The sequence below is a fragment of the Punica granatum genome, chromosome 4 (genome assembly GCF_007655135.1).
Source record: "Punica granatum isolate Tunisia-2019 chromosome 4, ASM765513v2, whole genome shotgun sequence".
NCBI classification, from domain to species: Eukaryota; Viridiplantae; Streptophyta; class Magnoliopsida; order Myrtales; family Lythraceae; genus Punica; species Punica granatum.
In genome coordinates, this window is record NC_045130.1 from 6762944 (window position 1) to 6790388 (window position 27445).

General features: G+C 40.6%; 4 protein-coding genes across 4 annotated transcripts; 1 reads left to right on the plus strand and 3 right to left on the minus strand.

Moving 5' to 3' along the window:
- Positions 1-3613: 3613 nt before the first annotated feature.
- LOC116205736 (transcription factor VIP1) lies at positions 3614-7197 on the minus strand. The gene is given in 5 exon segments (XM_031538388.1): positions 3614-4209; positions 4834-4918; positions 5858-5990; positions 6434-6809; positions 6812-7197. Coding segments are annotated over 5 exon segments (1038 nt in total). The 5' UTR covers positions 7011-7197; the 3' UTR covers positions 3614-3964.
- Positions 7198-11303: 4106 nt separating this feature from the next.
- Positions 11304-14905, minus strand: LOC116203287 (nuclear pore complex protein NUP98A-like). Its single transcript, XM_031534962.1, has 7 exons — positions 14833-14905; positions 14417-14725; positions 13380-13832; positions 13033-13266; positions 12673-12924; positions 12441-12554; positions 11304-12318 (listed from the first exon to the last, which is right to left on the minus strand). Exons 1-7 carry the CDS (start codon positions 14903-14905, stop codon positions 12218-12220), a joined length of 1536 nt encoding a protein of 511 aa, XP_031390822.1. The 3' UTR covers positions 11304-12217.
- Positions 14906-16845: 1940 nt separating this feature from the next.
- LOC116202374 (serine decarboxylase-like) lies at positions 16846-19283 on the minus strand. The gene is made up of 5 exons (XM_031533912.1): positions 18725-19283; positions 18290-18521; positions 17991-18184; positions 17743-17879; positions 16846-17647 (listed from the first exon to the last, which is right to left on the minus strand). The coding sequence occupies exons 1-5, from the start codon at positions 19020-19022 to the stop codon at positions 17081-17083; spliced, it is 1428 nt and encodes a 475-aa protein (XP_031389772.1). The 5' UTR covers positions 19023-19283; the 3' UTR covers positions 16846-17080.
- Positions 19284-22254: 2971 nt separating this feature from the next.
- LOC116205483 (SKP1-interacting partner 15-like) lies at positions 22255-24587 on the plus strand. The gene is made up of 2 exons (XM_031538108.1): positions 22255-22858; positions 23633-24587. Exons 1-2 carry the CDS (start codon positions 22403-22405, stop codon positions 24332-24334), a joined length of 1158 nt encoding a protein of 385 aa, XP_031393968.1. The 5' UTR covers positions 22255-22402; the 3' UTR covers positions 24335-24587.
- Positions 24588-27445: the final 2858 nt, after the last annotated feature.

A 27445-nucleotide genomic window follows, 5' to 3' on the forward strand; every position in this document is an offset into this window, starting at 1 on the left:
GTTAATCAAACTACACGGTTTTCTAATTACTAAAGATCTATTAATGGGATACTAATTTCTCTTTTAAAATTTTTTGGAGAAAATTTAGTATGCATGTCGTGTGTTCATCTTGGAACCGAATGAAATGACGCTGTGGCAATGTGATTTCCTTCCTAACATGACTACTTCTTTAGCTACTTAAAGAGCCCTCATCTCATTAGAAGGAAATGTCTCAATATCTACCTATCTTTTCTTGAATTATCAAAAGACAACAGGGTCGGTAACTTGCGAAAGCATTTCGGTTTCCTTAGGGTTCTGGATTTCTGAACTGCGAAATGAAGAACCCTATCCCCTTCAGCCCGCCCTACTTAAATTTTTTTTTCCTTGGAACTGGACCTAGGTCTAACAAAATGGTGATTCCACTATGATCGTGACAGTGAACACTCCGAATTCCAAGCATAAATTCTAGATAGTACACGATATTAATCATTAGCACCATGTTTCTGATTTAGAAGGTAATAATGATAACAAGGTTTGTCAAAAAATTCAAACTGCACGTGGATTTTCATATAAATAAATGAATGAATGAATGAAACTACGCTGCTTGTGGATAACTATATATATATATATATATTTAGAAGGATGCACATGCATCGTAAAGCAGAAGAAATTGATCAATAAGAAGATCCCCCAACGTCCGGTAGGTCGAGCTAGCTATAACTCAGCAATGTATACAAATAAAAAGATCGGTCCGATCTCACCAATACATGCTTTATTTTCATAATTAACCCGACTTCTAGGATGTCCGGTGGGTGACGCAAGAACGAGGTGACGGTTTTTGGCAGAAAAATGGACTTTTTTACACCAACACAACGTACATTGCCTCCGAGCCATATATGCTGCTTGAATTTGTAATGCCAACTGGTGGATTGGATCGAAGGCAGACCATTCTCAGTCTCTTGCTATTTCATGGGTTATAAATATCCACGTTGGATTCACGAGTTCACCATTCAACCGCCCTTAAAGTTCACAACAGGTGTCGCTGTGATATACATGGATGAGAGATACCATTGCTCTTTTCAGATTTCTAATTAACAATGAAATGTGATGTTATTGACAAATTATATTTCTCGTGAACATACTTTATGTGCTATATAAAGGGTTCGAGGAATATCTCATGACCAGTATTAACTCAATTACAGATGTCCAAACAGAAAATAAATCTTAACTCCTAGATTGAGAACACATTTGTGTTCCGGGGGAAAAAAAAAAAACTTATGTTTTTCTTCTTTGCACAAAGGGAAATGTCTGTCAGTGTCAATCAAATATTATATTTGGATTAGCCCAGCCCCACCACAATCCCCATCTCCAATAATTTCATTTCATTTCCGATTCATCGTCTCCCTTTTCCATTTTTGATACAACAACAATGGCAAAATCCTCGGAAAAGAAAGTTACACATGTATTTCGTGTTACGGCCAAGAAAAGTCACCGTGACAATCTAATAGGATTTAGTACGATAAATAGATAAGTTTAATGACAATTTTTATAATTACTAAAAAATAAACATTTAAAATAATTTTAAAAGTAAGTATTTTTTAAAATTAATTATTTTAATTAAAGTTAATGAAAATAATGATTATTAATAAAACTAATTATTTTAATAAAAAATAATTTATTAATAATGAATTAAAAATATTATTTTTATTAATTGTAATTATTAGAAATTACTATTTTAATAAATTAATAAGTATAATTATTTAAAAAATTAATAAAAAAAATTTCTTAACAAAAACATATTCTCTTATTATTTTAAATATAATGAAAAAAAATGTAACGAAACTAAAATTAACCCTGCTTAAAATAACCTTACATAAAACATATTTTATGCCATAAGAATAAATAACCTGGCTTAAAAAACCTCCACAAAAAATATACTTTACGCCATAATGAAAAATAACCATCTTATCCATAATCTCCACAAAAAACATATGTTCCACCAAAATGAAAATTAACCCTACTTAGAACAACCTCCACAAAAACATATGTTACACCAAAATGATAAATACTCTGCTTAAAACATATTTTCAATAATGCAACGACACTAAATTTAACCATAGAATCTTATATACAAACTCGTAACCATGTTTACACCATAACTAATGTTCTACATAATAATTACAATTAATGGTAAAGGGCTATAAGTGTAGAACAATTTAATCATTTCTGCATATTTATATACATTTCAAAAGGTATAATAGCTATCCTAATCATACTTCCGGCAACACCACCAGCCTAGTACATCGCAATGCTCCATACTTTGAAGTAAGGGAACCAACCTATCTGTTCCCACATGAGGCTTTCCCTCAACCAAAATACTTTTCGGAGCCCCAAAATGAACTAAGGTATTCATAACCTGAGATGAAACAACTTTCAATCAAGAATTGCAGAAAGTACAAAATTATATAACTGACTTGAAAATTCTTACCAACCAAACAACAAGATCCATGCGATCATTTAGGTTCGAATGCATTAAAATGAAAAGGAGGAAGAACATTCAAAAATAGAAGAAGAAAAATTTACCACTAATACACTCTCGCTGTTTCTTCCAATTCTAGTTACTAGCTTTCCATCACTCCAAGTACCTGCACCACCCTGCCATGTATAAGTCCTTAAAATTATGATTTAAATCAACAAGCAGAGCAATGATCAGGATGTAGTAGAAAACGAAGAATTAAGGCTGAAAAATCCTATTATACAATACCAAAAAAAAATGAAAATGAAATTAGCGTTTCATGCATCAGGATTCACGTATTATTACCAAAATTCCATGAGCTAAACATTTCAGATGAACCGGAACCGGAGGGGGGTTCGAGTATGTGTGCTGGGTTTGCTCTGCTTCAGGGTCGTTCTAGGAGAGTAGTGGATGGCATCTTTATGGTAATAAGTCAAAAAAGTTGAGGGCATTTTCGGATTTTCACGAGTTTTTCTGGATGCAGTATAGCTATCCTGCTCTACGTTCAACGGAGGCACACCTATTCCTTACGAAGACCTGAAAACTATTCCGACCCAGCATAACTATTTCATATTCCCATGTTCCCAAACGTCGGAATGAATATTCCGTGCAAAATACGTAAGGAATGGAATATGATTTGCCACGAACCAAACATGCCCTTAGTGTCTGCATGTTGGAGCATATTTCGGTGGAAGCCCTTTGAATGTGGGCAATTTTGGCTATTCACAACCAGCCAAATTGTCTTTTCTTATCCTCCACGAGCCAATCCAAAGTGCTATTTCTTTTGGGTGTAGCTATAAAGCTTTTGTTGGAGATGGAGGAGATGCCGTTTCAACAAGTAACCTTCGACGAGATACAATGGATCGAAGTTATGGGTAATTTGAGTCTGAACCGGTGTTATTCGCATCGTGAGTAGATCTTTATAAAGAACAAAAATGATGTGCAAAAATCACGATGAATTATGAAATCAAAAGCATTAAAGCTTCGGAAAGGTGTACTGAATCCTGTACTGTATGTCCACCCCGACTTACCTGCTGTGTACCTTAGATTGGACCACATAAGTCCTTATCGGATTTAAAGCATTCAATTCAACGCTCACATGAAAGTTCGGCTTTGGATAAGGTAACGAGAAAAAGCAGCTTATTTAGATGAGTCACATACTATATAATCAGAGAATAATTAATGTTACATCCCATGATGACCCCCATCACATTTTTGGAATTTTGGTCTGCATCTAATTGCTCTAGAACAGATTTCGGTTCGTTTGACCTAATTACATCCTAAGTTAACCCACATATGCAACTATTACCGATGTAGCTCAAGAGCACAACCTTCTTTTCTCAGCCATACATACAACAAGCACGACTGCTATATACAATGGATAAAGTTCGAGTCCGTACCTTTACTATCGAATGCACTGAGGTGTACATGCTAATTAGATTCAACTAATTTTGTTTCAGGGGTATGTCATTATGCCCTGTTGTTGAAGTCCAAGAAACTTGGGCGAGGCTGCCCGTCCAGACCTTGCTGCGCACCAGATGGAGAATGCTGCTGTGTTGGCATGTTTGGGTTGCCCGCCAAGTTGTGTAAGGGCTGACCCGGGGTGGCTGGAAATTGAGGTGGGACTCGAGCGAATGGGTTCCCATTGACAGCAGGAAGTTGGGCAGCTGCTATTTTGAGGCGCTGGACTTCTTCCCTCAATTTCTCGTTAAGAGCTGCAAAGAATGTGAGCAAACATAAATTTTTTATCGACTTAAGAAAAAAGAATCTTCATACCATAAGAACAACAATTTGGGGAAGAATGCGTTTTAAGATGACCACAATATTCACTATTGTGCATCAGGCAACTGAAATGCAAATTCCAAATAGGTAATATTGGAATATTTTGGTGTTCTGATAAAAATCGTGAGTACAAAGATCGTAAACTCTATCAATTAAGATAGTTCCATGAGGAAACCATGCATCCTCTCATTAAAGTTTTTCAGGCTTTGAGGATTTCTGTTGGATAAGTCTTTTGAATCTTTTGTTCTCTTTATGGTCAAACAGAGGCCAGATGAGTGGAGGTCTTGATATAAGGACTCAGGGAACTTTCATGGACAGAATATGTTCTCACATAATGGGCCGAAGAGGGCCTTCTAGTTCATCAAAGCCCCTCATTCATACATTCAAGCCTATTTAGGATTGCAGACTGGCACCTTGTCAAAACCATTTTGGTGAGTCTTGAAAAGAATGAATATCTGGCTTATAATATCAGAGTATAGATGATTAAGGAATGTATAGTGAACCGACAACTCAATGTATATACACCAACTAGAAGAAGATATTGAAAAGAGGAATACCATCTCGAAGCTGTGCCTGCTGTTCCATAGCCTGTAACCGCAGCTTGAGTTCCTTATTCTCAGCGGTTAACCCAGTGGTATCTCTCTGTGCAAAACCAACAAATCATATACTAAGAATGCCTTAATCCTTTATCACAGTTCAATTTTCTACACACATATCTTCTGTAGTTGGAAACGGACACAACAGACAGACACAGGAGTGACATTGAAACTACAAGCAAACCAAGTATCAAGCATACAGGAAAAGCATCTTAACCGTTAATCGAAGCCAAGTTTAGCAATGATACTCGTAATCAGTGGATTGCAGTGATGAATTTGGTAGCTGCGAAATACAGTAGTTCTTGCTACAAGTATGCCATGCCAAATCCTATTGTTGGCAAAACCACTTTCATGGAGACATGTCCCCATCGCAAAACCACTTTCATGGAGACATGTCCCTGAGACTGTTGCCTCTTTATCTGGCAAAAGATGTATCTCACAGAGCAGAAGCTACTATAAATAGTGCATTTTTCTGCTAAGGTAGCTTTTGCTTCTGGCCTGTATCTATATTTCCAAGTCCATTATCAGCTGGCCAGTAAATCAATGACTAGCAAGAAGTTCACCCAAATCAGTAGGTAGATGAAATTCTAACTGTTAATCAGAATCAAATCATCATTGAGGAAATAATTAAAAAGGAAACATATTCATCCACTTCCAAAAAGAACCCAAGAGAACATCCAAGAAGTGCCCCCCTGATCTTAGTGTTAGCTTACTACCATAATCATGTATATATGTAATAAATGAGTCTCATCGTGGCATGATTTCTCTATCTCAGCACTGTACTGACAGTTTCACATTCCATGCTATCCGAGGAAACTACCAGAGAGATACTGCCTTTCTTTCAATCTAGGAACAATTTAGTGTAAAAGTTTGTACATTTCTCACACATAAAGACAATTTTCTTAACAACGCAGTAACTTCTGATAAACCTCTCACTTCATAATCAATGAGTAATGGAGAGAAAGGAACTAAACAGAACTCGTACCTGCAGAATCGTGACCTGGGCAGAGAGAGTGGTCGCCTCGGACTGAAGTGTCTGTACTTTTCTCTCCAGCTCGCCAGTGTACCGTATTTTCCTCTCCTTAGAGCGCGCTGCAGACTGCCTATTAGCAAGAATCCTACAGTATCCAAAACATCAAATTAAGAAAGGTGACGGCCTATGTTCAACAATTCGATTTTGGGAGGGAAAAAGAGTTCACAAATTCATCAAGACCCGAAATTTGCAGTCCAAACTTACTTGTTAACATTGGAATAGCTCATAACCCCATATTTGAAAACTACAAGTGGCATAAAAGAACACCCGACAATCGAAAGTAGCTCAGTCTCAACTCATGACCCATGTAACATCCACAATCCAACTACTACAGCTTATGCGCAGAAGACTAGAGTTTCTTGATCGCCGGGCTTCTGCTTTTATACATCGTGATTACTTAGCACTCTCGACTCAGTTCGCAGTCAATGATATCAGACTACGGAAGCTGACATATTGAATTGAACTCACAGCACCATAAGAGCAACATATGCTTCTAAAGAATCAATTGGAAATGAATAAAGCTTGTACCTTTTAGCTCTCTTGGGGTCAATTAGGGCAAGCTCGGCCAGTTTGTCAGCCGCCATGGCCTTCTTCGCCCCATCGGATTCCACATCAAACAACGCCGTTGCGGAGGACAAGGATCCATCCATCGAGTTGCTGTGCCTGTGGTAAGATCTCTTCTCTCCCTGCGGCGTTGGAGGCTGCTTTCCGCCGCCGAATTTCTCATCCCCGCCTCCAGTCAAAGTCAAGCCCAGGCCCTCGAAGAAGTCCGAGTCCACGGACAGGCTCCGGAAGTGGCCGACGGGCTGGGAGGGGCGGGGTCTAGGGTTTGAGGAGGAGCCGTCGTCGGAGGAGTCGTGGGGGGCCGGGGAGGTGGGGACGCGGGCGGGGTGGGGTGGCGGGGGGGGAGGAGGTCGAGGGAGGAGAGGTCGAAATCGGAGGGGTCGAAGAGGAGGAGGTCGTCGTCGAGGTGGCGGAAGGTGGTGTCGGAGTGTGCCCGGCGGTGGTGGGGGCGGCGCTGCTGGGGAGTGTCCGCCATCTGGTCGATGATCATGTCCACAGCTACCAGCGGCGGCTTGGCAGTGAACTGTGGGGGCTGGTCCATGCTGAGCTGCAGCAGCGGACCGGCGGCGGCGGCGGTGGTTGGACGGTACGGTCAGTTGGGGGGGACTGGGAGCAAAAATTACGGGACAGGAAGGATAGGATGCGATGGGATTGGGATTTGGTCTGCGGAGGGACAACGGGACGAGGGCCTCGTGCCGTGGACTATGGTTTGATTAAGGCAATATTTTAACTCAAATCAACTCCCCGTTTAATCACAGCGGTTGGTTATTGTGAGACCCGATAACATACAACATTAGTTGACGGTCACAACTCATTTCCTATAAATACACGTAGATACATGTTGAACCTATTGACAATTAGGGGCCGTTTGGATTCAGAGTTAAAGTTACTTTGATATTGATATTGATATTGATATTGATTTTGATTGTGGAAAATGATAAATGAGATATGATTATAAATTTAATTTGGGAAACGTATGTTTTTGTTGTATAGTATGTTGAGTTAAAGTTAAAGTTAAAATTTTTGAATTGGAAAATGTGTATTTTTGTTGTGCAGTGTGTTGAGTTAAAGTTAAAGTTAAAGTTAAAGTTAAAATCAGGAATCTTTGAATCCAAACGGGGCGTTAAACTTGCTGATGATTCCATCAAATTGACAGATTAAGGTGATGTAGAGTTTTACGCTTATGAAATTTATATTAAACGTACATATTATATGATGTCCAAGATCAATTGGATACTCTAACTAAGTAATTATAAATTTACACATCGGCTATTTTGACATGACTCCTCAGTCATCATTGATACAGGGTTCTTCCAATTTGGAAATGATAAGAAAATAACTGCTCTAAATATGGTGGATATAAATATCGCATCGCACCACCTAATATTTCACTAACTCGGCGAATGGGCTATCCTCGGCGTGTTCTTATTTTTCTTTCATATTCCCATTGAAGAAAGTAATATAAAATTAAATACCTTATTTTTCGTTGTATTTTCACCCATACTTTTAACCGAAAGTTATCATTAAAATTGTTCAAAAAACTCGATCATTCACGGCCTCTCTGAACGCCCAAGCTAACATCCAAGTAGGGAAATGTTTCATCCTTATTCTTCTACACTACATATAGTTTGTATTTATCGCGTCTCTCGTGCCATCTAGTCTACATCGACCTCATGATAACACTCTATAATGGCGATCCATTCATTCTTTTTTCGCTCCATTTTATTTTATTCGTTTGTAACGTACTTGTATAGTCAACCACCACCACCACGTGGTTGTTCATCAATTAATCATTACTAACCTAACAAGGCACTCTAAAAATCTTTAATACTATTTTTTATGAAATTCATTTGTAAAGGGTAAACAAGTAATTTGAACTGAATTGTCTCCGGATATTTATACACCTAATATTCGAAAATCGATTGATCACCTCAACTAACCCAGAATCGAATGAGGTTAGTTCGTTAGGGGATAAAACTTTTTAAATAGTGGATTCTTTTTCCCCTTTAGCAAGAGTCGAATTTGAAATCTTATTTATGAATGAGAAAAATCGAACTATCTGAATCGCCTCACATTTGTGATCTTTGGTTATTTACCAACAGAAAATAGATCCTTCTCTTATTGAAGTGAGATCAAATAAAAAGATTAATCCCATTTTTTAAGATACGGTCTCTTCAATCATCATTAGCTTTGGAAACCATATCGTGAGAAATATATATTAATCAAGTTTGTTGGGACGTCTGCCTGCTATAATTTCCCTAGTCCATGTCATAGTAGGTGGAGTTGACTCGGTGCGCCGGAACCATTATTGAAGCCCGATATATATGGTTACTGTTAGTAGATCCCTTCGATAGCTCGAATTTAACTCGAACCTTATACAGCGCGATCGCTTCCATTGCCCTATGTGGGCAATGTCCACATCTTTCAAGTGTGCAAAAGAGCAAAGCATACCTGCATGCGCATGAGTATCAAAATCGAAATCAGATACTTTCGTCGCCCATTACAAGCAAAATGATTTGTTAAAGACTGTGATAGAGTAAACCCTAGCTAGGTTGATATATCATGTTTACGTTGTTTGTAAGGTCTAATCCACTGTTCTCACATCCTACCGTACGTATTATGTAGGGTCATCTCTCACGTGTTATAAGGAAACAGCGTGTTTAAGCTTATGATGGAGTCAAGCCTAGGCTGGACGTTCCATATGTTTAAGCTGGTCGATCGTGATGTTATAATATTCAAATGTTTGGTAGAAAGAATATCATTGATGATTAAGAAATTTATTTATACATATATATATATATATATATATTAACGTAGTCACTTATGTGCAATGCATGCACATGATGACATGTATACGTGTGTGCGTGTATATAGGTTGTCCTTTGGTAAAGGATTTGAATGCAGAAATGCAGGGTCAATGCGTTTAGAGATGGACAATTAATTGTTTTTCGTTTCTTTTGTTGGAAGGTTTTTCAGTGTATACTTTACTTTCCGGCCAACGAATTGGTTAATTTAGTTCAAACCGAATCGGTCCATTAAAAGAGTAAAGCTATTATAGTATGGAATTTTTTTTCATTCAGAAGATAGTTTTGTTGGAACTTGGAAGGTTAAATTACATTTGCAGAAAATTAATTAATTAATTAATTTTATAATATAATATAATGATATACAACAGCTATTGTTATTTTGTTCATAGGAAAGAATCGTTAGGTTTATTTAATCCTTAATATGAGAGGCGATGTATATGTTTATTCTGTGTGGTCAAAGGTAAAACGCGTATAGCAGTGTTGGAATTTGTCCTTTGGGAATTTGGTACTCCTCCTCCATATGGAAGTTTTTTCTTCGTTATGTGTGTACATTAGGAATGGTAGAATAACCAATGGACACGCTCGGCCGGTCTATCGCGCGTAGTAATTAACCGAGACGAACGTCCTGCGTAAATGTTCTTTGAAGGGCTCGTGCAAATTCATAACCTTAATCGAGAGGACGCTGCTCGGAAAAGCAAGAAGGAAGTTCGTCCGCAACATCCCTGCAACTCAAACCTTCACAAGAAGCTACAGGGCCAGACTGGAACATCATCAATACGGATGCATCCTGGAACATCAGCAGCTCATGCCTTTTTGGAGTCCTACTACACCCTAACGGCCCTCCAACACTTTCATAGTTCTAGATCTCGCATGAAGAGAAGCCATTACAAGCAGATGTTCGAGTTGCACTCCTCGCCTTAACTATTGCGACAAAAAGAGGATTCAACAAGATTTGATTACGTTGTGACGCCTTGCTTTACTTTTAATAGATGCCATTTTGCACCCACATAACTCTCCGTGGAAGATTAAGAGCATAGTATCGGATATTTGCTTTACTCTTAGTCGTTTTTCGAATTGGGTTTGTTCTTGGATTCCTAGATCGGACAACTCCCTAGCGCATGACCTGGCCAATACAGCTCAAGGTCAAATTTTGCCTCATTATGTATTTTTCAGGAGTATCCGATCCTAACTACTATTGTAGACGCTACTTCTAATTAATAATACTCTTTATTCATAAAAAAAAAAGTGGTATCGTATTAGAAATCAATGGCAAGAAACGTACACAAGCTTCTATTTTACCCAACCGAAGTACATATGCTTCTCACCTTTTCGATGTGGGGGTTGCTTTCACAGTACATGTTGAAAAAGAATAATGCATGTGTCATATGTACATAGATATAGCCTCCAATTATTGTACGACAGGTTATTGTAGCGGAGTCCACATAACAACACAACTTGGCAATGTCCCATATTTTTTTAATGGATATTCATTAATTTAATATAATGACATGAAAATTTTAATTTAATAATTAATAAATGACACGGATAATCTTATTACTAGAATCTAATCTATAACCTCTATATTAAGAGGCAGAGCACTCCCATATTTTTAATAAATGGAAATTCATAGTCTAATATAAAAAAATGAAAATTTTAATTTTAATAGCTAATAAATAGTACGGATAATCTCATTACGAGAATCGAACTTATAACCTCTTGATTGAGAGACATATCACCCTCCACTGCGCTATAATGTACCATAGTTTCTTATGATAAACGTGACAGTTGACAATCAACTAATAATTTCTCATATGAATAGGCTAGATGCCAGCTTAGGCAAGGGCTCTAAAGCGAAGCGTCCCAATATGAAAGCCCATGTATATTGGCCCAACCCTATCATGGCCCACTTCCTCGGCATGTTTGCTTAACAGATCCCGGTTTGTCTTGTTGCATGTCGCGAGCCTGTTTTCCCAATCCGGGCATTTTTTGCAGCAGAAAAACAGAGGGATTATGTTCCACATCAGATCTTTAATAACAACTAACAATTCGGAGTCATTTAGCATTCATTACGATCATCGGCGAAACCGAACCATGTCGAACAGAATGGCCTTACACTGGAGTAGATTTTCATCCACTAACCAAGTCCAACTAGCTACTTAAGGGATATAAGGACAACTATAGCACATCTCCTAGAGCTGGCACTAAGTAAACCGCGATAATCATTGGGCTGAGTCGAGTATTGATCGGGTTTCTTAGTCCAGTACACATTACTAGGAACGAGTAACTAATATGAACAACTAATACAAACCCCGCATTGTCCAACCCAAAGGCTCAGCCCTGTCTAGTTCAAAGCCGCTTTGGCTTGGAGAGTGCTGGGTCAGGACTCAGGAGTCTTCATCAGGAATCTCCTTCAGGGTCCTCCTCAGGGTCTTCTTCACCAAAACCATTGGATCCCCACCATTCGCCTGAGCCTAGTCCCATGTTAACATCGTCATTGGTGAGGGAACGAAAAACTCGATCGAAATTCTACGTCAGCACCTGACCATAGCCCCAAGAAACCTTATGCTCTCTCAATCGAACCAAGAGGGCTAGCGCCTTCTACACCTGCATTTGGTTTTGCTTATTCTCCTTGTACGCTCGGATTTTCTGGGTTCGAGATTAAAAGATGACTCGGGAAGCAATGGGGCTCGAGAGGCAATATGAGTAGCTTCCTCCATCTTGAGATTAGATAATTCTAATTCAAGAGCTTGGATACGAGCTTTGATCCTACTCAACTCAGCATCAGACTCCGACTTCAACTTCGAGGCATGCATCTCTTTGAGCTCCTGATAGTCCTCCCACCTAAGCTCCTCATGGCTCTTATCAAAATATGCGGGCATTGCCGATATGGACTTGAACTTCCCTGCTGGTTGTGTACCGCTTCCATCATCTTGCTCGAGAGTCACTGCATAGGCGACCACTCTACTTCCTCGATGTTGCTGACCCCGAAACCTGGCTGCCCAAATCCAGCGCCACCAAGAGTTGGTGTTGTGGCCTGACTTCCTGCATTATGCACAATAACTCAGCATTAGGAGAATAATCTCAGAGAATCTCGAGACCGAAAGATAATACAGTTCATTGACAAACTGTCGTGATTAACCATAGATGAAAGTAGAAATAACAACCTATCCGGGATCCAAAAGGAAACGATGATGTGCCAAATATGTTTGTTTGAGCGAGGGCGGGAGCAATACATGAAAACAATGGGGAGGATTCCCAGGTAAAACTGAAACTGAATCCTGCGGCACCCCGAGTAGAACCAAAAATTGAAGGAGATGTCTCAAATGTAGATTGACTCGCTGTAGCAAACACGGACGAAGATGAACTAGCAGAAAAAAGCAAGAGTTGATGGGGTACCAAGCACGGAAGTTGCAAATGAGGGCATAGAACGAAAGAGTGAAGAAGCAGGTCCTGACCCAAAGCCCGAGCTCACAGGTTTTGGAGCAAATGGATTGGATGTCATGGAAGAGAACAAATTGGAGGCAATGGTGGAGAAACATGGATTCGACATTTCAGTGGAGGACAGTCCACCAAATGCAGGTGTCCAGATGGAAGAAGATGCACCAAAGAGATTACAACCAGCAGATTGACCAGCAGGATTTGATTCACCTGCGAATTATCAGAAAAGGTATGCATGTAAGCACAAATATAAGAACAAAGCGCAGATATAAGAACAACTAATATCATTTTTTTTCCCATTAACAGCCTTAATCCTACCTTTGTCACTCAACTGATAGTCCTCCCACTTAAGCTCCTCATGGCTCTTATTAATACATGCGGGCATGGCTGATACCGACTCTAACTTCCCATCAAGTTGTTCACCACTTCCATTATCTTGCTCGATAGTCACTGCATATGCGGTCACTCTACTTCCTCCTCCTTGTTGCTGATCCCCGAAACCTGACTGCCCGAATCCAGCACCACCAAAAGTTGGTGTTGTGGCCTGACTTCCTACATTATGCACAATAACTCCGCATTAGGAGAATGATTTCAAAGACCCTCGAGACCTTGTGTGAACTTGAATAAATATGATGATAAAAGTCCGTGAAAATAGAAATAACAACCTATCCGGGCCTCAATAGGAGATGATACTGCAAAATGGCTGCTACTAATAAAAGCAGATGCTGACTGTTCAAATGCTGGAGATGAACCAAAGCAGATGGAAGGGCTGCTGGAAGTCCCAAAAGGAGTTTTCGAAACCCCAAAAGCCGGACTACTTGAGGCGGCGAAAGCAGGAGTGCTAGAAGCCCCAAATGCGCCATTAGGGCCGAAGACTGAGGAAGTTGATGCGCCAAATGCAGGAGTGCTAGAAGCCGGACTACTTGAGGCGGCGAAAGCAGGAGTGCTAGAAGCCCCAAATGCGCCTTTAGGGCCGAATGATGCACCAAATGCAGGAGTGCTAGAAGCCGGACTACTTGAGGCGGCAAAAGCAGGAGTGCTAGAAGCCCCAAATGCACCTTTAGGGCCGAAGACTAAGGAAGTTGATGCACCAAATGCAGACCCTATGCCACCAAACGCTGAAGGGGGAGTTAGACCAAAGGAAGGCATGGTTGTGGCTCCAAGGACAGACGTGCACGAACACAAACCAGCAAAGCTTATCGTATTTCACTCTCAGAAAATCTCACATTTAATGAATATCGATAAAACTAAGTTAACAATTTCTCCAGCTAAAGCTTATGATTCATTTATGGAGATAACATTTTGCTAGGAAAATACATGAAAAAACATGATAAAAATAATAAAATGCAGTGAGCTACACAACTCAGAGAAGATAATACCTTTGTTCATAATCCATCCATGCAACACATGTTTTCCAGATACAGGAAAAGAAAAAACACATACGTGCACCTTACGGCGTATAAAAGGCATCACTACCTACTCATACGGCGTATTTCTGAAAAGCCTGCTCTTCAAATAAATTTTCCCACCAAAGTCACCGTGTAAAATCCATTATTGATAACATATCCAAAAATCTATAACCATAGGCCATAACCCTTTGGCCTCAACACTTGGAAGGTAAAAAAGTTGGGTAAACAGAAGAGTGACAAAAACTAATAACATTTCAAAGGGGGAAGATACGTCGACTTATGATGATGGCTACCTCCAAGTGCGGACGACGACGAACTTCCTACAGCAGGAGCAGAAGACGCTACTAAAGCTGGTGATGATGACGCACCAAACACGGGTGCTGAAAATTGAGTAGCACCAAAAACACAATTTGATGTTCCTGCAAATATGGACGGCCCCGTTTGTGGCCATCCAAAAGGGGTTGTCGTTGTACTACCAAATGGTTCGGGTTTGGGCGCCAAAGGATTGTTTGTAGTACTTGACTGGCTGAAGACCGATTGGGACAGAAGAGGACTGCTCGATGACTGCCTGAAGGGGCTTGTCGACGAAGACTGCCCGAAAGCTGCAGAAGGAATTCCCAGTTACTATTGACACATTACCAAAATGCAGATATGTATATGTACATACACACATATATATATAACAATGATTAGGCCATTGAGCTTGCACCAGAAGAACCAGACGTCGTCCTAAAAGAATCCATTATACAGCACATTATTATGAGCAACAATGATAAAGTCATGTATGGATAGAATGGAGTGCTCACGACTTGGTGCCCCGGACATCTTTTGCCCCCCCCCCCCAGTTCTCTAGAACTAGCTCAAGCATAAAAGAAACGGAAGGAGGGATAAAACATTCCCAGTCTGTTCGTCTCTGTCGTGAGGATGATCAGATTCAGAGGTATATTTCCAGGAGGGGGCTGATCGGAGGTTCGGCACATGAAAAGGTTTTACAAATAGTGTGGTGCTGTGGGCTACTTTAGTCAGAGCTACTTTCGACGATTCCATTTCCATCAATAATTGCATCCTTTCTTTCTTTTCCACATGCCATCCATTTTACTTAATAAACAAGTCATGGAGCCCCATCCATTTTATTGAAGAGATATACTTCTCTACGGAGCCTCATTAAAAGGGAGTGTCGCCTCATAAAGGCCAATCATAAGTGTGCCATGTTCGCAGTTCGTAGGATTATTGTCGGTAAAAAAATGATAAGAAATTTATTTTTTTTAATATAATAAAACACCTATTAAATAATAATATATTTATTATTTTGGATAAACTAAGACTCTAATAGACTATATTCATACACGGTCTCTTATTTGAGTTTCTGAAATAGATCCATCATTATCACATGCTCGTCACATCATTTAAAAATACACTTAATAAAAAAAAAAGATTCATCATTCTAAAGTCTAAACGTCACATTTTTTTTGAGTTTCTTTATGGGGCCGTATACATATAAAAAAAGGCCAATTTTTTTTAAAAAATAATTAAATAAGGGGAGGGGGGAAAAGCTGCTTCTTTTCCTCGCATGGGAGACGCCCAGCCTGACAGGTCTCCCACCCGTGTCACGTCAGCCTCAGAGACGCGTGAGAGATCACTCAGGATGCAATCTTATTAAATAGAATAAATTTATTTTTTTGAGTCTCACTTTCAAGGAGGATCCTTATACTGGTAGCAGTCTTTTATTTAATGCACTACTTACTCTTTTATTTAATGCACCGCTTATGGAGCTCTTGCGATGCACCGGATAAAACGTAATCCATTTCTTTTATTTTTTAAATTATATTATCTCACCTTATACTTATTGTTATTTAAGCAAAAATTCGATTTTGTAATTATCATCTTATTGATAAGATGTGATTGAAAAATAAAAAATATTTCTTATTTTTTATTTAAATATGATATAATTAAAAATAAAAGAGAAAAGTTAAAAGGACAATATTATTCTCTTAATCATATTTTTCCTTATTTTTTTCATCCCACGCATCAACCTCTCCTTATTTTTTTTTTCCTCTCAACCTTTTAATATCACGTTCTATCACTTTTTTTTTTCAAATTCCATCTCCAATTTTTACTTTTTATTTTTCTTACCCTTAATTTTTCTTCCTATTCCAAACCGATTCCTCCATGAGTGTATTATAAAAAAATCATTATAGTTGAAATGCAATGCACACGGCCTAGTTCGTGTTTGCATAGTTTCTAGCATATCAATGGGTATTTTAAACTTTTATGAATCGTAATTTAATAATAAATAAAAATATATTACATTAAATAGAGTTAATTATTCAAAAGGGTACGACCATTACACTTTTTTTCATATTCTAGCCCGACATAGGGAAAATTACACAAAAATACATGACATGCTGGTTTCGCGTCTAACTTGCCATCAATTATTCCGTCAAAATTGACGGAATAAGCTTACGTGGCATTTAACAGTGCCACGCGGCACACGCAAGCAAGTGGGCTTCAACTAAATTTTAATTAGTAAAAAATTCGATTTGTTTACATATGAATCTGCTATATGTATTTGGCTATTCTCGTATGTACTTTTTATAGCGTCTCGTTTCCTCTTGCGGCACACTGGTGTCTAGGTTGCCAATTATCCGATGGGATGCGGCCGTCTTGGATCATGAGCAAGATGGGGAGAGGGAGAGAGATTAGACAAGGAGAGGCAGAGGGGTATTGGAAGGTCGCAATGGGACTCGAAAGCAACTAACACATCTCCTCGAGGCACTACGAAACCCGGATAATCAAGTATTGATCCGGCTTCTAAGCCCCGTACACATTAGTAGGAACAACTAACTGATATGAACAACTATTACAAACAGGACGGAACCGGCATTAAGGATCGAATCTAACACGAGCCCGCGATGGACCCACACCGACTGAAGAAACTGATCACTCGCTTAACATGTTCACTTGTGCAGGCCACAGTCACAATTCTCGCTCCCTAAGTCACCAGCAACACAAGGAGGCTCTCCTCTTCCCTCTCCATACCAACCCGACCTCTTCTCGACAAGCTCATTCAAGAAAACATCGAGCTTCTCGATGGTAACATTTGGCATGACAACAGCATGGGCGATATTCCCTTCACAAGCGAGCTGCCACATCCTCACAAATTCCTCATCCAGTGGCCGCTCGAACACAACGGTGCTGCTGAGCTCATTCAGCATCGCACTGATCCCGGCCCCTCGGAGGCGGTCTTTGAGGTAGTGGGCATTCCGAAGGCATTTCTGAACTTCCTTCTGGAACCCTTTGTAGCCTTTCCTGTTGAGGGTGTACCAGAGGAAGATTGGAGCATGGCCGTTTCGGCTCCCCATGATCGTGGCGTCCCGTGATGCCAGGTACTCGACATTCCTCGAGAGCGCATTAATGTGCTCCATCCTTGTTATTTGGACCCCGCATGGCATAGGGCATCCAACAAACTTGTGTCCTGAGACACTGACACTCCCGATCGGCTTCTTGAATGAGACTTTCGGTGCCTGACAAAGGAGAAACTCATTTACCACTAGGAAGAGAATATCTTTCAATGCTCGTCCTTGCAAAAACAAGAGGTGCTGGAAATGGGATGACTTACCCGTTTTACAAAAGGCATCATAAGTCCAAATAAAGCTCCATCACAGTGTATGTAGAATCGGTCATGCGTAAATCCACTTTCTTCTAAAGTCTGTATTACAAGGTCGAGATCGTCGACAGCTCCTTTGACGGTAGTTCCTGCAAGTACAAGTAAAATGTCAACTCAAATCTGCTATATATACATAAGTTGGTTGCTATACGGGCATATATATCTGAGGAGAGTAGACAGAAACACAGAGAGAAATCTACCTATATTAACATTTATGATGGCTGGCTTGTCCTTGTTTGCCTGCAAATTGGCTCTAAAATCGGCACAATCGATTTCACCAGACACTAATGTGCCAACTTTAACACATTCCATTCTGTACATTCGTGCTGCTTTGAAGACGGAATAATGCGATTCTCTGGATGCATAGAGAATTCCTTCTGGAAAGACTTCCCTCCTGCATTATCGATTCTGTCATTAATTCATCTTTTCCATTCAGAAAGTACGTGTTCTAATCAAACTCTAGAAAGATAGGAAAATTCCAAACTTTCTTCATACTCACCCCACTAAAATTCCATGAAGATTGCCTTCGGTGCCACAATTTGTTATATATCCCCAGTATTTGGTTTTCTCTATCTCCCACAAACGGGCAAACCAATCCAAAACGCCGACTTCGAACTGTCTCGAATGAACACCATAGTTACTCTCGATAAATGGATCGCCGAGATTATTGATCGAAAAATGCTGCAGTTGTGCGAGAGCACCGTAATCGAAGTCTAAGTTATAAGGATAGCCTGCAACAACAGTATCAGTTAACGAACAACGACCGATCCGAACGTAAACAGCAATCTGTCCGAGTATTGTTCATCTACCGGCTAAATTTATGTTTTCGATTTCTCCTTCGTCGAGAATGTTCCAACACGCGCTCAATTTCACAAGACGAACAAGATAGAGCAATCAGGCTGCATTACGGAACAGAGTTGTGGATGGCTTTTACCTAAATGATGCTTCGTCCTTTCCATAAGAGTCTTCCTGTAACGAGCCAGAACGCTCGCCATGTACGCCTCCTTGTCTCCGGTGAACTCATCGTTCGCCTCGGGCTCTGTCACGGCGAGGCAAGACGTGTGCACATTTCTCCCGAGCACGATCTGCCCCCGCCCCTTGCTCTTCTGCTCCCCCTCCTCCTCTTCGACTCCGCTGTCCACCGCTCCGCCGCCGACCACCGGCGGCAGCGGCTCCGCCACCACGGCCGCCTGATCGAACTCGCCGGACATTACCTCCGCCGTCGCGCTCATTTTCCCCTTCCTCCGGTGACTGGCGAGAACCGATGGACGGCGAGAGAGAGAAGTCGGCAAGTCGCAAACTATTTATAGGCGGGAAGGAAGGAAGAGACGGTCACGGTGTTTGTGAGAGCGTTGGCAACTAACTCCTCCCTAACGGCCGTGACATGCCATTTAGCCCTGCCGGGATGACGACCGTGATCAGCTGCAAGCCGCCCATGCATTAATCGGCAGCGCCCGACATCAACGCCGTCGAAAGGCGGGGATCTGCCGTTAAAGGCCAGGATTCCGGTGGACCCACGCGAAGATTCTCTTAAATTGGAGCAGGGCTCACGTGCAGCCACTGTGAATCTCTCGTTCCAAGAAGATGCTCTCATGGGCGTGGTCCCACTCGCTGGCATTCGCGCAGCGGGCAACAGCTAATCACTGTCCTCCACGTCAGCATGGGCGGCCAATAGCAGCCCCTGGTGCGACGAGGCCAGCTGCGTTGGGTCAGCTAAACTAAACTACCTTTTTTCTTTCTTTTACTTTTTTTTTTCTCTCTTTTTCCTTATTTTTTCTCTCTAGTAAAACTAAACTAGAACAGTAGCTATATGCGTCGCCCCCCGACCCCTATTTATCCAACAAACGAGGTAGTCATTGGCTTTTAAGGTTGCCAACAACCTTACCTAGGCCGATGATGACTGAATATGAGCCACTACTGTTTCCTTACTCTATTCTCCTCTCTTTTCAAAGGGCGTGATGGGATGAGTCACCACCGCATCAAGTGACAATCCCTGGGGTTGTGGTGGCCAATAGTGGACCACGGTCGCCATTTTCTCTCTTTGTTTCTCTTCTTTGTTCAATGATTTCAACTTCTTTTTTATTTTTAAAATTTATCAAATTAAATAAATTATTTTTAATATATGAAGGGGTCCTTATATGAAAATTTTATGTAAAATGGTGATCTTATTCTGTAACAAACAACTGTATGGCCTTAAGGAAAAAAAGGCCAAAAATCATGACTTAATTGTTATTTTTGCAAAAATAAAGATTTGATCAAATCGGTCAATTGGAGTTAAGTGCATATTTGAGACTAAATGTCATTTTTCTAAATCTCAACGGAGCTCTACATTTTACCAAAAATAAAAAAAAGTATTAATTGAAAATAGAATTTGTTAAAAAAATAATGTGATACTTTCAACTTTTTTAACAAAGAAAGATAGAAGAGAGTATAGTATTAAGTGAACAATATTGTCATTCAATGCCTTTCTTTTAGTTTAAATCGTATCATAGTTAAACAAAAAATAAGTTTCACTTATCAAAAGAGGGTGTAGTGCAGTAGCACGTGCTCTCGGCTGTTGACTTATAGGTCGCATGTTTAATATCTAGTGGGATTATCCCTATCCCTTTATTAATTATTTATAATTCATATTTCATTGTACTAGATTTTGTGCCTCATTTATAATTGAAAAAAAAAGAATAAGTTGTACTTTCGAATTTTTAACCGCATTCTATAAATAAGGTCGTAAGTTACAAAATTGAAATTTTGCTTAATTAATGGTACAAGATAAAGAGAAATGCAAAACTAAGTACAAGTTTAACACACAGTACACACACAAAAAGAAGAAGAAAAAGAGAAAAGGAAAAAATATGTATGATGAAGTTTACCAAAAAAACACGTACATGAACCAAAGCTTGGGCGGCCCAGCAGTAAAGTAACCCAAGGAAAGGATCGAGGGCCCCCAAAATTTAGGCACCATCCATAGTTTACTAATATTATAATTAAAATTCTTTTTGGAGCCACCGGAATGCCATTGGCGTGATTATTTATTCCGTACGCCGCTAGGAGTTTACGGAGCCTCGAAAATTAGTCAAACGAAGCTCGGACATCCCGGGTTAACAAAAATAAATAAATAAATATTATAGTTAAAATTTTACATAGTTATATTTATCCATATCTCTAACTTAATCAGTAATAAATCTCATCCTCCCTAGTCACTTGTATCAATTACTCAACTACATCCTAATCACTTCCCCACCATCTTCGTTTTTATCTCTTTATAATTCCAAATTAATTCTTATTTTTCCAACATTCTTGATTTTTTTTTGCATCGCTGACGATCTTGTTTATTTTTGAAATTTTCTCCAAGTCATCAATGTTTTCCCTTCCATTGATACTCTTTAATTCTAATTTACTCTCTAATTTTGAATTCTTTTGTATAAACAAAGTGTGGATTATTATTATTACTACTACTATTATTATAATTTTATAGTTTTAAATCTACTTTTCTTCAAGAACATTCTATTTTTTGTTGAAAAGTCTTGTAGCAATAAACGTATAATTAAGTACTTGCGTTGAGTAATCTCTTTTGCAATAATTTCAAAATAATACTAGAAAAGATTATCTATAAGAATTTAATAATCAACTTCTTATTTAAAATAATAAAAGAATGAAATTTAAATATTAGCTTATTTTTTAATCTTATAAAGAACCAAAAGGCCTTGTAATTAAGTTTGGCTTTGCGTCAGCAACTCTCTTGAGCCGCCCTTCACCGAAGGTACACCGACGAAGTGGGAAACTATGCAAGGGCATGTAAAAAAGAATATGTTGCTCTGGAAATATATCATATCGATCTCAAAGGAACCAATTACACTTCACGTTATCCCTTCATTTACTTAGTCTTATAAAAAGGTTCTTTTACAATTCTTTAAAATGTACCGGCGTCCAAAGATCACAATGGCTTGGTTTTTCAATTAAGCGACATTTAGAAAGGCCTTCTATAATTCTCGATCGCCTCAATATCTCGTTGAAATTTCTACATAGATAGTTGGGAAGGGAATATCGTGTAATGATATAAACTTTTACTTAAAATTGACATTGCATTGATTCACACTTATGATATTTTTCATACCCGTTAATTCTCTCCTCCTATGTTTTCACTAGACCCGAAAAAAAAAGAATACACACTTAAAAATTTGAGGAGAACGTGGAATCAAATATCCAATTTTATTATTCTAAGTTGCGGCCGAACATATGAATGTGGACTCCCACTCCATTTCGTTTTAGCAAGCCTAGGAGAAACTTTTGACCAAGATAGAGGAAAATAGAATGGTATATTCATTTCAAATTTTATTGTCCTCAAGAAATAGATGAGAAAATTATGAAATTATGTTTACTTGTTTTACTTTTACCAAAAGAAGAAATAACTAATAAAAAGCAAAAAGTAAAAAAATAATTAGGAAGAAAAATAAAGGGGAGAGACTAGAGAGAGAGAGAGAGAGAGAGAGAGAGAGAGAGGGACGGAAATTAAATACACTGTTTCTTGCAAAGAGCGATCCTTTTGGACGCTATCAGGTTCTCCTCCGCCTCAAACCCTCATCGCCCGCCTTCTCTGCTGAGCCGCCACCGTCAGATGGACGCTGCCTCCGCTCCGATCTACAACCTCCCCGAAGACGCCCTGCTTCAGATCTTCTCCTCCCTCCCCCTCCGGCAGATCATCGTCTGCCGATCCGTATCCAAGTTCTTCTACCACCTCCTCACCTCCCCTTCCTTCGTCCACCACCTGCTGATCCCTTCCGCCTCGCTGCCCCTCCGCCTCATCGCTCTCAGGCCGCCTCACCACCACCACCACTACCGGCATACCAGCCGCCACTCCTCGCTGCCGCAGCAATCGTCCTCGGTCCTCCACGCTTTCGACCCCTGCGAGGACCGATGGCTCGGATTCAGCTTAGGGTTTCTCCCTTTCAGATCTCTCCACCCCGTTGCGGCGTCCTCGCTCGGCCTGGTCTACCTCTGGGGCGACTCGGTTGACTCGCCCGAGTCCAGCAGGTCTCTCGTTGCCTGCAACCCGTTGACCCGTCAATTCAAGGTATTATCTTTACCTTATGCTGTAATTTCTCAATTGAATTCTGTCTTGCCTGGCCAACTTGTGGAATTACGGAAGTATCATTCGTTTCTGTTAACATTAGCTGCTCCGATGCCCATTAAATTAGGTGAATTGTACATCGTGTAGCTTTGATGCGTAGCTTCGTGGAATCATCAAAGTTGCGTTTTTCATCAAATCTTCAGCTATTATAAATACTTATCACCTCCGGAGTAGTTGTGATTCCGAACATTCTCAGCATTTCATGTAAAGTTGTTTGAGTATCGATGGCATTGTTGTCAACCGTTCACTCAAAAAAGGGGATAGGGAAAACGAAAAAGACGACTTGCGACTGCCGCTTTAGTGATATCCTTTTTGAAGTTGTCTGTTTGATTGAAATTTCTGGGTGATCCTTCAAGAATTTTACCAAGTAATAACTTATGTAAAAAGAAACACACTTGGTGGAAGGGATGCCTGTCAGGAGATTCTCTTTTGGCTGATAAGTTGTTGTGGTTCCTGGTTCTTGGCTATTAGTTGACAACTTCTCATGAAGATTAGAGTCAGCAACCGTTTGTTCGTTGTGAGTAGTGCATTGGATTATCACCTTTTATGCGGCTCTGGTATAATCCAGCAGTTTTAGATTTTGCTTCGTCCTGGAGAATCTTGAGGCTCTGCAGAAGAAGTACTGCATGGTCATAAACGGTTTAGTGAATGAATTTAGCTTTTAAAATGGTGTTCTGTGTGGTAAAGCGGTTAATTGATGTGCATTTTGCCTTGCAGGTGTTGCCTCACTTGGGTTCAGCTTGGTCACGCCATGGATCGGTCCTTGTTGACTCGGAGAACCGAGTCATGGTACTGACTGAGCTAGCCGCTCTGTACTACACAGGTTCAAACCGGTGGCTCAAGTTCTCCTCCAATTTGCCGTCTAAGCCTAGAAGCCCAGTTCTCGTCTCAGACTCTGCTTATGCCCTCTGTGACATTGGGTCACCGTGGAGGAGTCAGTGGAAGCTGTTCTCCTGCTCCCTGAAGACATCACACTCATCATCATCGACCCACCATTGGGTCCGACTCGAGAGGCACGAGTGGGGGGATGTGTTTGACATTCTGAAGCGGCCACGCCTGGTGAAGGGTGGCGCTGAGGATCAGATACTGATGGTGGGTGGGCTGAAATCCTCATTCTCATTGAATGCGTCATGCTCCACAATCCTGATACTGAGGCTCGATCTGGGGACACTGGAGTGGGATGAGGCGGGCAGGATGCCCGTGGAGATGTTCCGGTGCTTCTCAGAGGAGTCGAGCAAGTTCAAGGTGTTTGGCGGAGGGAACAGGGTGTGCTTCTCTGGGAAGAGGGTCGGGAGACTGGCGTTGTGGGACTACTGCGATGGCAAGTCAGAGTGGAGGTGGATTGACGAGGTGCCTGCTTTCGGGGATGGTTTCTGCAGAGGGTTTGTGTTCGGGGCTGCACTCACTGCATTGTCTTGATAGATGGATTTACGGTGCCCTTCTGGGAAGGGGGAAAAGAAAAAAGTGTGGAGCGATTGTTTCCTGTGCTTCTTGTTGCTCTTTTTTTCGAGGTTGCCATTGTATTTTATCATTTTGTATTGGACAGTGTATCTTACTCTTTGTTCCTGTCTACACTGCAGCTTTGTAACTGTATATCGCCCTTTGTCTGTAATACATTACATGTATTCGACTTGCGTTTGCATATTCGATGGTCAGCTGGTTTACTCTTGTTGATGATAACGCATTGCTCGTTCCTCGAACAGTGAATCAGAAAATGCAAATGGAGCCTCAATTTGTCGAACCTATGACCTCGATTACAAGTTGAGAGCAAGTGTTGCTGCATTGAATTCTCATTCTGGTTTGCCGATGTATTATAGGTTATTTTCTTCTGGGCAGAAATGGACGGGTGTGGTCTGTCCCCGTGGAACGTGAGGATCATCCTTGGGCCATATGGACGTGTTTAACCCAAAAAAAGAACAGAACAGAACAGAACAGGCATAGGCTGGAATGGGCCTTGTGGTGTTATTAGAATACCGTGAAGGTCGTCATTCCATGATGAGATCAGCCCAAATCCACAGGACTTGTCACCTGCGGTTGAATCACTCTCGTTCTTTGCTCCTCTCTGGATAAGGTGCTCCAATCACTCTCATTTCCCTCTCCTTTGTCATGTCATCTCGAAAAAAACAGGAAAGGAAAAGGAAAAATGGAAAAGAAAAAAAAAAAAAGCTTTTATGCATAAACTTTGAGAGTTTCTACTTTCTAGCATCATCGATAATGTGATAGCGTACTGACTAATGCGGGAAGAATTTCCATGTTCCTCCTCCGAGTCCATCCGCGGCCTAAGACCTGCAACTTCGACATTCAAGTTAGAAGAGCGTTTTTTTTTTTTTTTGGGGTTGAAGTTAGAAGAGTGTTTTTAGAGTAGTATATATATATATATAGACTTTGCTTGAAGATGGCATTCATTAATAAAAAGAAAAGTATCAAAATTTGAATGGGTCATGTTGCATCTCTTCCTCTCTGAAGCGAATTGCCGGAGGGATGGATGAGATGTCAATAGGACCATTCAAGTTACAAGAACCAGCCCAATGGGCAATGTTGTGGGTAAGGTAGTTATCAGCTCGAGGGATATATAGGGCAGTCCAATTGATAAAAAAAGAAAGATCAAATAGCATAATAGGGATAATAACAAATAGTTCGGGCAGGACATGATGAGGAGACATCAAGTTATCGATGAGGTCTTTGTAATTGCCGAGTAGAAGCAGGCTGTGAAGTCCAAGTTCATCTAGAAATTTTAGAGTAGTATATTTGTGTGTTACGGAGTTACCTTTAGAAATTCTCTAATTAATATATGCCATGAATAGAGACGATGTATGTTTAGGCCTTGGTGATAGGCCTAAAGGCCTACACTAGCCCTTATTGTCCAATTACAATATCCATAATATGTTACGGATCAAATGCCCCTATATGGACTGTAATTCACAGACTTATCACTGATCAATCAATCTAAAGCATTTGCGTTACTTGTTTGACCTAGACGCGCCTTGTTGTGTCATCCAACTTTTGTAGTACATGTTCTATGTCGCTCGATAAGATGGTAAATTCTATAGAGTTTGACTTTGATGCAGCAATCGGATGTGTTTCTTGAAAAAAATTCAATCGCGGGCATGTAAAAATGTTCGCGCAAAGGAAGTGTTGGGCCGGTTTCTCTCCTATATGGAGAATGGTGAGTGCGGGTGTTGGAAGTAATCCCACATGGAAAAGTTGAGAGGAAATCCATAGGTTTATAAGAGATAATGGTCTAGTAACCCATTGGCTTAAGCTTTTGGGTTGCAGATGGGCCAGAGTCTGAAGTAAGCCCATGGATTTTTCCTAACAAGTGGTATCAGAGCCCAAGGTAATGATCCTGGGGAAGTGCACACGCTATGCGTGGAAACCCACACCACGCCAAGGCCCGAGTGTGGAACTCGTGGCTAGTGATGGGCCTAACAATTGGTATCCGAGTCCGGAAGTGGAAGACCGGCTCGAAGTCCTCCATATAGTCGAGAAGGGGGGGAATTGTTGGGCCGGTTTCTCTCCTATATGGAGAATGGTGAGTGCGGGTGTTGGAAGTAATCCCACATGGAAAAGTTGAGAGGAAATCCATAGGTTTATAAGAGATAATGGTCTAGTAACCCATTGGCTTAAGCTTTTGGGTTGCAGATGGGCCAGAGTCTGAAGTAAGCCCATGGATTTTTCCTAACAAGTTAGGTCACGGCCCAACAATTCCCCCCCATTCTGGACTATATGGAGGACTTCGAGCCGGGCTTTTTACTTCCGAACTCGGATACCAATTGTTGGGTATCCCTCCAATTTGGAGGAAGTTGGGCTCAAATTGTATTGGGCTTTTATCGGGCCTTAATAAGCCCAAGAACCCATTTTATTAGGGTTTTTGTTTCAGCAAATCAGCTGAGGTATAAATAGCAGCAGAACAGCTGCAGATTGGAGTAGAGCGGCAGAAGTGCAGCAGCATAGCAGCACAAAACCAGGGAAGAGCAGACAGCAGAATTCGAAGAGCAGGGGCAGCGCGCAGCTGGAGATCAAACCTCGATCGGGACATCAAACGAACTCCGATTGGGACGAAATTTTGACAGCAGCTTCACAACACGTGGGGCTAACTTCTGAACGGTCAGAATTTCTATTCGAGCTCTGTAGGTGCTGTTTCAGCTGATTTTGTGAACCACCCGGTGTGGGTGACGAATTTAGTATTTGGGTGATCCAAGAGAGTGTTTCTCTTGAGTTTGGTGATCCAAGGGTTTACCCTTGATGAAAGACATTGTATAACCTTCATAGTGGATCGTTGATTCGGAGTTGGTCCCGTGGTTTTTCCCCACATTGGGGTTTTCCACGTAAAATTCTTGGTGTTGTTTTACTTTACTGCTTGTTGGTTGATTTGATTAGTTCCTATCTCGATTACACTAGAAGGGGAGGAAGATTAATCGCTGCGTTATTGTTTGGTTGAGTACATCCCTAACCCCCAACAAGTGGTATCAGAGATTCGGGTTAGAGAAGTTTGAGTTTTTTTCGGTGTTTTCGAGATGGAGGAGTCTA

Coding starts and splice junctions, on each gene's coding strand:
- LOC116205483 (XM_031538108.1), top strand. CDS start 22,403: ATGGACGCTGCCTCCGCTCCGATCTACAACCTCCCCGAAGACGCCCTG. Junction 22,859..23,632: donor CGTTGACCCGTCAATTCAAG/GTATTATCTTTA, acceptor TTTGCCTTGCAG/GTGTTGCCTCACTTGGGTTC.
- LOC116202374 (XM_031533912.1), bottom strand. CDS start 19,022: ATGAGCGCGACGGCGGAGGTAATGTCCGGCGAGTTCGATCAGGCGGCC. Junction 18,185..18,289: donor CTTCATGGAATTTTAGTGGG/GTGAGTATGAAG, acceptor TCGATAATGCAG/GAGGGAAGTCTTTCCAGAAG. Junction 17,880..17,990: donor CATCATAAATGTTAATATAG/GTAGATTTCTCT, acceptor TTGTACTTGCAG/GAACTACCGTCAAAGGAGCT.
- LOC116203287 (XM_031534962.1), bottom strand. CDS start 14,905: ATGACTTTATCATTGTTGCTCATAATAATGTGCTGTATAATGGATTCT. Junction 13,267..13,379: donor TCCTATTGAGGCCCGGATAG/GTTGTTATTTCT, acceptor TGCATAATGTAG/GAAGTCAGGCCACAACACCA. Junction 12,555..12,672: donor ATTTGCAACTTCCGTGCTTG/GTACCCCATCAA, acceptor GGGGTGCCGCAG/GATTCAGTTTCAGTTTTACC.